Source organism: Perissodus microlepis, chromosome 8 (assembly GCF_051167445.1).
Source record: "Perissodus microlepis isolate ML-2025 ecotype Zambia chromosome 8, ASM5116744v1, whole genome shotgun sequence".
In the NCBI taxonomy this organism is placed as follows: domain Eukaryota; kingdom Metazoa; phylum Chordata; class Actinopteri; order Cichliformes; family Cichlidae; genus Perissodus; species Perissodus microlepis.
Window position 1 is genome coordinate 22,342,562 of NC_140468.1, and position 10,957 is coordinate 22,353,518.

Below are 10,957 nucleotides of genomic sequence, written 5' to 3' on the forward strand. Positions count from 1 at the left end.
ATTTAGCTTTCACCTAACGTTTATTTATTTTATGCTTATTTATTCTATCCTGTTATTCTATTTATATTATTAATTTAGGTTTTACCTAATATTTATTGATTTTATTCTTATTCATTTTTTATCTTCTTACTCTATTTATATTTATACTGTATCCCATTCTTATTTATTTTATCTTTTTATCCTGTATATATTCTTATTAGGTCATATCTCCAGTGTTTCCTCGGAGGGGGCTCTCTGCACTGGGGCTGTGATCGACCGTGGCTGCTTGGGCTCTGTGGGACTTCTCAGCCTGGCTGGGGGGCTTCTGTATGTATCCATGATCGTTTATGTTAATGAGAGTGTGGGGAGTGAGTTGGAGGGTGGGGTGGGGTGGGCTGCTTTTAATCATATAAAGCACTTTGCGCTACATTGCTGTATGAAAAGTGCTTTATAAATAAAGATTGCTTGATTGATTGATTGATTTGGATATGTGGTGAGAGGGAAACATGAAGATGAAACCAGGAGATGTCCTTACTGAATCATCAGAGCTGAACAGGTGATGGAGAAACAGGTTTACCTTTTAGGTGACATTAATGAGTTGAAGGGAAGTTATGAACTGTTTCTGAGAGACAAATAACACCAGGATCCTTTTCTAAGTAGCTGACAGCTGGTAACTGTGCAGGGGCGGGTCTATCAAAGTTTTGCCAGGGGCCCAGGTAGGGCATTAACAGGGAAATGGGGGCACAAAGATATACTTTTCTTTCTTATTCTCATTTAAAATGTCTCACTTTTAATAAATAATTATCTGAATCTTACAACAAAGTTTTTATCTGATGTAAAATGTATAGAAATTATACATATACCAACAAGACATGCATTTTCTGTTGTACAGTTCATTTGCTGTTATGGAGTTCATGTTATGGATAAAAAGTGTCTTTTTTTTGGTTTCAAAATAGCTGATAACTATTTGTTGATAGCTGCCAACATCTGCGAACAAATATAATTCTATAAAGTTGTTCTATATAGTGTGTAACTGTTGATATAGAGCGTTATTATATTTATTGCTAATGCAATTATATGGCACACTGACTTCTGAGGAACTTTTAGATGGCACTCATCATCAAAAAGGTTGCTTACCCCTTCTTTACACTGACAAAAAGGTGGAGTTTCACTCATCTGACCATATGTGACATGAGTTTGACATCCATGCTCTAGATCCTTATGCTTACAGTGTAAATGAACAATACAATATTATGAAATATTACATTACTGTGGCGGAGGTGTGGTCTGCGCTCTGCTGCAGAGTAGGGGTGGTGCAGTGGGTTCAGGGGACAGTGCCAGGGAGCCTGGCAGAGCAGCCGGGACTAATCTCCTAATCATGCCCTCCCTGTTTAGTAGCCCGCTGGGACAGGAGGAGGCAGGTCTGAGCTGGAGTCGTCTGGACTGTGAAGTCACTGTTATCGTTGTTACTGTTGTTGTTGCCGTGAAGCCGAATAAATGACTCTCGACCTGAAACGCTTCCTGTGTGTGCTTCAAATTCTTTCTGAAAAAGCAGTGACTCGAAAGAAGGTGGGTTGGTTGAAAGACAGAAATACGCACACATGCACAAATTAAGAAGGCTATTTTAAGCAAAATTGCTGTCCAGATGTGATCATAAAAAATGGGGCATTTAGCTGTAACAAAATCACGGTGACCAAGAAAACCTTCCAAATGGGGCTTCGGTTTATTTCAGAGAGGAGCGTAAAGCTGAGCCACGCACCATAAAGCCACAGATAACTGGATGTTCTGAAGACTGGCAGGAGTTAAAAGCATTATAGGCCTGTGGTGAGTAAAGGATCAAGACTGCATACACTAATGCCTTCTGTATTTTGAGGCTGGTGGCTGAGGAATGTAAATTGGGAGCGCGGTCGGCTGCTGTTGCCAGTAACTTTTCTCCAGGCTAAAGAACATTTCCCCTGAAGTTCACTAACTGATTAGTGATAGGAGACCCTAAGCTGGATAAATCCCTGAGGAGGAGGAATATTTTCTGACGGGGCCTCCTCTTAGACTTTGGACATTAAACTGACCATGAGGTAGCAGCTCGGGGTTTGCAGCTCTGCAGCAGGTTGACTTTAAGAGTTGTGAAAACCAGTAAAGAGGAGAAAGATTTCTATGTTATCGGCTAATTCTGAGCAATGATAACTTCCATCTATCTTATAGGTTCATTGCTGCTTTTACCTGAGCTCCAGCACTATTGTAACAATGAACAAAGTTTTACACCAATCACAGATTCTCTGCTCTTCTTATCTCCGTCTACTTAATAACTTTTTCACTTTCTTCTAACTAGAAGCTGGGTTAATTGCATTTGGTACAGTAGTACATGCTCCTTCCATATCTCCACCTTCAGACATTTTGAGCCCCCATTTTTCTACTCTGCCACCAACGGTCCATCAAAGAAAGCTATTAATGGTTCAATTTGACAGTTGAGCCACAGGCAGGGTGGCCAACTTTGCCAAGGTTGTCACACACCCACGTTATCTGCACAGCAGGGAAGCAGACCCATGTACATAACTCTTCCAATTACTGATTTCCACGGAACAGAACTGAAAGGACAGGGAATGTGAGAACATAGGATTTCTTCTTTGTTCAAATAAGTCATGTCCCTCAGTTCCTTTTGAGAGAAAACAAGCATTAGTTGTCCAAGTCCAAGTCTGTCAGAGGCTTTTAACTTATGTCCCTCTTTGGCTTTCAAGATCATACTCTGAGAACTGCTGAACTTTAAAGAGCTTATTGAGTAAGTCCAAACTTAGCCTATTTTTGGCATAATTCTAGTACAATTGTAAGTTTTTACATAAACTGTTTAAACATTTTTTACTGTGTAGGGATTTATTGTTGTTTGTAATAACAATCTGCCAGCATCAGTAAGTGGTAAGTGACTGGTTGGGTCCAACAGCTGATGCGCTGGTTTTGGGAGATATTTGTTTATGAGCAACTTTGACAAGACAAGAACCAACGGCGTAGGGTATACAGGACTGTCCTGTTCAATGAATTAATTTGGCCAAGCTTTAGCTGTCATACAGATGGCCTCACATTTAACTCTCTTTTATATGAAGAAAACATGCAGTTTTCAGTATGATGAAACCGTTATACTACACTGCAGATATAAAAAATACATCTTAACATCCACAGCTTTTATCAGTTAACTACAAAAAAGGGCTTTCTCCAAAATCACTCCATTACTGGTGCCCGACAAAACAGAGCAGCAGAGATGAACATATCAAAATGTTCTGCTAGCTAATTTAGTTTATGTTACATGTCAAAGTAGACAAAAGAAATGTGAGGCTGTGACGTCTTGATGCAGTGATGCCCAATTTTTCAGTGGGAGAAACGTTTTGTCACTAGCATACATTTGCATACCTCCCAGCCCATTGTTCCTTCAGTGGGCTGCTTTCAGTCTTCATGCAAATGTACTGTTTATAAGATTGGGGAAACCTGCAGTCAGCTGACACTGAAGAAGTCACTTGGATGAGTGATGAAACATTTCTCCCACTGAAAACGCTACATCCAGATGAACAGAATCAACTTTTGGAGATGTGATGCTATGAGTTATTTTACAGACCAGCAGCTCGCCTGCTGGCACACAGCCCAGATCATCACCCCTCCACCACCATGCTTAACAGTTCATATGAGGCGTTTTGAACAGAGTAGCCTCTGAATTTAAAAGTCAGAGGCTATTCCGTTTCCACTGAAACTGATACCATTAAATATAAAAATCACCAACAAAGATGGTGGATGAGAACTGATGGATAGACATGAGTAACGCCATCTTAAACCTTTAACTTTATATACTGTCTGTTTTGCATGGATAACTTGGTTTGCCAGACAATTTATCTAATTTAACAGAGAAAAAAAAACATTTTCTAGCTCCAACAACATTTTAAAGACGAGATGATATCTGGGATTATTTCAGAGGGTTTCAAATGTGCTGCTAGAGACACATATCACAGGGCACCTTCGGGGGTCTTGATTAGTCAATATCCCAGCTGTTCAAGACTGTTTTGGTGGCACTTAGCGGACCAGCTGTGCATTAGCCACGGTCATCACGCTTTGGGTCATCAGTGTAATCGAATCGCCCTTTTAATAGGCATACTTAAGCCCTCAGTTACTCTCTTGCTGTTAAACCTGCTGCCACACAGTTCACTTGAAAGCTGCCATGCCACTTATTGTTACTGTTTCTGGCCCTGTGTTTCGAAAGCCTAACCCATGGGGGTGTAAATAAAAGCACAGCAGGGGACGTTATTATTCCTTTTAGAAGTCTACAGCCTGAGGCTCGGTCACTCTGGCACAGCTGGCTGCCGGCGGAGCTCACGGGCACGTCACTGCAACCCCCCCTGGCTTCTGCTTCGCGGCTGCTGAGTGACCCCTCATCTGGGGCTCTCCTCAGCTCTTTGTGGGACAGTGGCGCAGCTGCCCCTCTGTTGGTCTTCCTTGGTCTCTTGTGCTCTGAGGGCCTCTGGATGTCTTGGTGTTCGCTCGCTCTGCGGTAGAGTATCACTTCCTGTTCCTGCTCAAACACAGTGGTGTTTCTGAGTAGCTTATTTGCTTAGCAATTTAATTAACAACTTTTAAATACATTCTTCTTTCATAGTATAATCTTCACGTGCTTCATCCGAAGCACACTTTCTGTGTACTCACTACCTAATTTATAGCCAAAGTATTCACTCACTGTCTCTGTACTGTTTCGCTAGCTTAGCTTAGCTCGTAGCCGACTCGTTAGCACCATGGCTACTTCACCTGTCCCTCCTGCACTTTCTTGCTTATTGTGTCAGATGTTTAGTTACTCCTCGGCCTCCTTTAGCAGTAATGATATCTGTAACAAATGTAGCATGTTTGCAGCTCTGGAGGCCAGGATTACTGAATTGGAGACTCAGCTTCGCACCCTTCATTCACCCGTAGCTAGCCAGGCCCCTGTAGCTGGTGCAGCCGAAGATAGCGTAGGCCCCGCTAGCTGTTCCCCGGCAGACCCCAAGCAGCTGGGGAAAGAGGGCGGCTGGGTCACGGTGAGGAGGAAGCATAGTCCTAAACAGAAGCCCCAGGTACACCACCAACCCGTTCATGTGTCTAACCGTTTTTCCCCACTCGGTGACACACCCGCCGGGGGTCAAACTCTGGTAATTGGTGATTCTGTTCTCAGACATGTGAAGCTAGAGACACCGGCAACCATAGTCAATTGTCTTCCAGGGGCCAGAGCAGGCGACATTGAAGGAAATTTAAAACTGCTGGCTAAGGGTAAACGTAAATTCAGTAAAATCATAATTCACGTCGGCAGTAATGACACCCGGTTACGCCAATCGGAGGTCACTAAAATCAATATTGAATCGATGTGCAACTTTGCTAAAACAATGTCGGACTCTGTAGTTTTCTCTGGTCCCCTCCCCAATCAGACCAGGAGTGACATGTTTAGCCGCATGTTCTCCTTAAATTGCTGGCTGTCTGAGTGGTGTCCCAGAAACGATGTGGGCTTCATAGATAATTGGCAAACCTTCTGGAGGAAACCTGGTCTTGTTAGGAGAGACGGCATCCATCCCACTTTGGATGGAGCAGCTCTCATTTCTAGAAATATGGACAAATTTATTAAACCCCCCAAAATATGACTATCCAGAGTTGGGACCAGGAAGCAGAGTTGCAGTCTTACACGCCTCTCTGCAGCTTCTCTCCTCCTGCTACCCCCCCAAAAACCCATCTCCATAGAGACTGTGTCAGCTTCCAAAAAGACAAAAAACAAACTAAAAACCAGCAACAAACAACTTAAACATAAACAATCAAAAAGAAAGAACAATACAGTATCCACATCTGAACCAAAGAGTAAAACAGTGAAATGTGGATTATTAAATATTAGGTCTCTCTCCTCCAAGTCTCTGTTAGTACATGACTTAATAATTGATCAACAAATTGATTTACTCTGCCTTACAGAAACCTGGTTGCAGCAGGATGATTATGTTAGTTTAAATGAATCAACACCCCCGAGTCATTCTAACTACCAGAAACCTCGAAGCACAGGCCGAGGGGGCGGTGTGGCAGCAATTTTTCACACCAGCCTATTAATTAATGAAAGACCAAGACAGACTTTTAATTCATTTGAAAGCCTGATGCTTAACATTGTCCACCCCAGCTGTGAAACTCAGAAACCAGTCTTACTTGTTATCATCTATCGTCCACCTGGGCCTTACACAGAGTTTCTGTCTGATTTCTCAGACTTTATATCTAATCTAGTTCTGAGCTCAAATAAAATAATTATTGTGGGTGATTTTAACATCCATGTAGATGCTAAAAATGACAGCCTCAACATGGCATTTAGTCTGTTATTAGACTCAATTGGCTTCTCTCAAAATGTAAAAGAACCCACCCACCACTTTAATCACACTCTAGATCTTGTTTTAACATATGGCATAGAAACTGAACATTTAACAGTGTTTCCTGAAAACCCTCTCCTGTCTGATCATTTCCTGATAACATTTACATTTACAATAATTGATTACACAGCGGTGGAGAGGAGACTTTATCAAAGTAGATGTCTTTCTGAAAGCGCTGTAACTAAGTTTAAGAATATAATCCACCCACTGTTATCATCTTCAATGCCCTGTACCAACACAGAGCAGAGCAGCTATCTGAACGCTACCCCAACAGAGGTTGATTATCTTGTTAATAATTTCACCTCCTCACTACGTACGACTCTGGATACTGTAGCTCCAGTGAAAACTAAGGTCTCTAATCAGAAGTACCTGACTCCGTGGTATAATTCTCAAACACGTACCCTAAAGCAGATGACTCGTAATCTGGAGAGGAAATGGCCTGTCACAAATTTAGAGGATCATCATTTAGCCTGGAGAAATAGTTTGCTGCTTTATAAGAAAGCCCTCCGCAAAGCCAGAACATCTTACTATTCATCACTGATTGAAGAAAATAAGAACAACCCCAGGTTTCTCTTCAGCACTGTAGCCAGGCTGACAAAGAGTCAGAGCTCTGTTGAGCCAACCATCCCTTTAACGTTAACTAGTAATGACTTCATGAACTTCTTTACAAATAAAATTTTTATCATTAGAGAAAAAATTACCAGTAATCATCCCACAGATGTAATATTATCTACAGCTACTCTTAGTACCATTGATGTTAAGTTAGACTCTTTTTCTCCAATTGATCTTTCTGAGTTAACTTCAATAATTACTTCCTCCAAACCATCAACGTGTCTTTTAGACCCCATTCCTACAAAACTGCTCAAAGAAGTCCTGCCATTGATTAATTCTTCGATCTTAAATATGATCAACCTATCTCTAATGGTCGGCTATGTACCACAGGCCTTCAAGCTGGCTGTGGTTAAACCTTTACTCAAAAAGCCATCTCTAGACCCAGCAGTCTTAGCTAATTATAGGCCAATCTCCAACCTTCCTTTCATATCAAAAATCCTTGAAAGAGTAGTTGTCAAACAGCTAACAGATCATCTGCAGAGGAATGGTTTATTTGAAGAGTTTCAGTCAGGTTTCAGAGCTCATCACAGCACAGAAACAGCTTTAGTGAAGGTTACAAATGATCTTCTTATGGCCTCTGACAGTGGACTCATCTCTGTGCTTGTCCTGCTAGACCTCAGTGCAGCGTTCGATACTGTCGACCATAATATCCTATTAGAGCGATTAGAACATGCTGTAGGTATTACAGGTACTGCACTGCAGTGGTTTGTATCATATCTATCTAATAGACTCCAATTTGTGCATGTAAATGGAGAGTCCTCTTCACCCACTGAGGTTAATTATGGAGTTCCACAGGGTTCAGTGCTAGGACAAATTCTGTTTACATTATACATGCTTCCCTTAGGCAGCATCATTAGAAGACATAGCATACATTTTCACTGCTATGCCGATGACACCCAGCTCTATCTGTCTATGAAGCCAGATAACACACACCAATTAGTTAAACTGCAGGAATGTCTTAAAGACATAAAGACCTGGATGGCCGCTAACTTTCTGCTTCTTAATTCAGATAAAACTGAGGTTATTGTACTCGGCCCTGAAAATCTTAGAAATATGGTATCTAACCAGATTCATACTCTGGATGGCATTACCTTGGCCTCCAGTAACGCTGTGAGGAACCTTGGAGTCATTTTTGACCAGGACATGTCCTTCAACGCACATATTAAACAAATATGTAAGACTGCTTTCTTCCATTTGCGCAACATCTCTAAAATTAGAAATATCCTGTCTCAGAGTGACGCTGAAAAACTAGTTCATGCATTTATTACTTCCAGGCTGGACTACTGTAATTCATTATTATCAGGATGTCCAAAAAACTCACTGAAAAGCCTTCAGCTAATCCAAAATGCTGCAGCAAGAGTACTGACAGGGACTAGAAGGAGAGAGCATATTTCTCCTGTTTTGGCTTCCCTTCATTGGCTTCCTGTTAAATCCAGAATTGAATTCAAAATCCTGCTCCTCACATACAAGGTCTTAAATAATCAGGCCCCATCTTATCTTAATGACCTTGTAGTACCATATCACCCTATTAGAGCACTTCGCTCTCGCTCTGCAGGCCTACTTGTTGTTCCTAGAGTATTTAAAAGTAGAATGGGAGGCAGAGCCTTCAGTTTTCAGGCCCCTCTTCTGTGGAACCAGCTTCCAGTTTGGATTCGGGAGACAGAAACTATCTCTACTTTTAAGATTAGGCTTAAAACTTTCCTTTTTGCTAAAGCATATAGTTAGGGCTGGACCAGGTGACCCTGAATCCTCCCTTAGTTATGCTGCAATAGACGTAGGCTGCCGGGGGATTCCCAAGATGCATTGAGTTTTTCCTTTCCAGTCACCTTTCTCACTCACTATGTATTAATAGACCTCTCTGCATTGAATCATATCTGTTATTAACCTCTGTCTCTCTTCCACAGCATGTCTTTTATCCTGTCTTCCTTCTCTCACCCCAACCGGTCGCAGCAGATGGCCGCCCCTCCCTGAGCCTGGTTCTGCCGGAGGTTTCTTCCTGTTAAAAGGGAGTTTTTCCTTCCCACTGTCGCCAAAGTGCTTGCTCATAGGGGGTCATATGATTGTTGGGTTTTTCTCTGTATCTATGAAGCGCCTTGAGGCGACTTTTGTTGTGATTTGGCGCTATATAAATAAAATTGAATTGAATTGAATTGAATTGAATGTCTGGAGCCTTGATCTCCTCCATACCTGCTTCATGCCCTGGAGGACGGGGCTGTGGCTCCCCACACCCTCTAGCAGATCATTACATGAAGGAACCTTTTAAAAACAAGCGCGCTCATGCTCACAGGTGTACACACGGGTGCTCACACACACAAACGACACCCTTTTTGGCTCCTACCTTAAAGCACACCGATCTTACGTGCTGCACAATAATGTTTAATATTTAGTATTTACTGTTATATTCCCATAGATCATCGTGATGTTGTTTATTCTATTGCTCTCGTTTTCTTCTGCTTGTTTTCTTTTTTCATTCTCAACAGGTGAAATTAAAAAAGTATCTACTGTTATCTATTGTTAGCTAGTTTATTGTGATGGTGTTGTTTTTATTATGTTGCTCTTTGTTGTTTGTTTTCTCTTCTGGTTTTTTATCTCCATACAGGTGATCCAGGTGTTTTGTTTGTTTTTCTTTTCTTTTCTTCCCCCCTTTCTCACCATCTCTTCTCCCCTCTATTTTTCTTTCTCTCCCTCTCTTTCTTTCATTATTTCTCCCTGTCCTATCCCCCAGTCATGTCTGTCCCGTCTTTAAAAAACGAAAATAAAGTAAATACATAATTATAATAAAGGTCAATCAAATGGACCAATATGGCAGGGCCATGATGATCCACTATTTTTTTCCAATTATAGAGGCTTTGGGATCCTTTTGGGATTTCCTGGAGGAGCTCTCTGGATCCTGATGTTTGTCTTAATCAAGTCCCTAGAAGACTTGGAAGGGAAATAGAGACTTGCATGAAAGTGCACACAAAAAAGCCAGACAATGTCTTCAACAGTTTTCCATTTTAAAGTGTGATTGCTTAAAGATCCCAGTCCAGCTTGGTGTCAGTGCACGTGTTAAGTGAACATCGCTTAGCAATTCAGCAAACAGGGAACAACACGGTGGCCCAACCGTCAGATTGTCATTTTTAAAATGCAGTGCAATCACAAATGAATGGGATTGCCATCAGCTAAAGCTATACAGTTTCCTCTTTGTTTCCTTTATATGTTAGAGATCTATTCAGATATTCATTACCTTTAGAAAGTACTCTTCCCTGAGAGTCCTTTGGAGTTATCCTCAGATGAACTTTTGTCAGAACAAAAAAGCTCAAGTTAATTCATCAGAGCACTCTCCTTTTGAAACAGAATTTAGATCCTACAGCAAAATACTTTTTCCATTTTAATAAAGAAATATCTAGTTGCCTGAGTGATTAACATTTAACATAATCTCTATGCTTTTCTCCACTGATGATAGTAATATAAAAGTAACTTGTAAAACACTCTTTATTTAACAGTGCAATATTACCGGAGTGATCTGTAGCACAGAATCACAGACTGTAGATACCAAAGTTTTACCTTGTACAGCTCAGGGCTGCAAAAATGACTGGAAAGTGTGTCTTTTGTTACTAGCAGTGAATTTGAGGTACCACATCTCATACACTCATCTTCCAGTCATACTGTAGATATATAAATGCCTTCCTGCACTACCCTCCCTCACCTTTTCTAACTGGATCTAGCTGGCCTGCGAGCTGCCCTGTCCTTATATGGACCTTCCTCAAATCACAGTCTCTGAAATATCATTATTTTAATTTTTTAAAAGTGAAAATTGTGTAATTGTATTTTTTAGCCCTCGGTGTTGTCACTTTCAGTAAAATGATCTGTTTTTAACTAAATTAATTTTTTGTTTTATATCAAACTTTGGAAAGGGTCTCAGTTTAGTCTTTCTAATTAGTTTTTATTTTTTATTTCCTTTTGAGTTTTTGTTTTCATTGTGCTTTAGTTTC

The 10,957-nt window shown here is 41.0% G+C and overlaps 1 protein-coding gene across 1 annotated transcript; it reads left to right on the top strand.

Moving 5' to 3' along the window:
* Positions 1 to 4,459: 4,459 nt before the first annotated feature.
* On the top strand, positions 4,460 to 9,132 carry LOC146382019 (RNA-directed DNA polymerase from mobile element jockey). Its single transcript, XM_084938286.1, has one exon. The coding sequence runs from the start codon at positions 6,108 to 6,110 to the stop codon at positions 8,706 to 8,708; it is 2,601 nt and encodes an 866-aa protein (XP_084794412.1). The 5' UTR covers positions 4,460 to 6,107; the 3' UTR covers positions 8,709 to 9,132.
* The last annotated feature ends 1,825 nt before the right edge of the window (positions 9,133 to 10,957 follow it).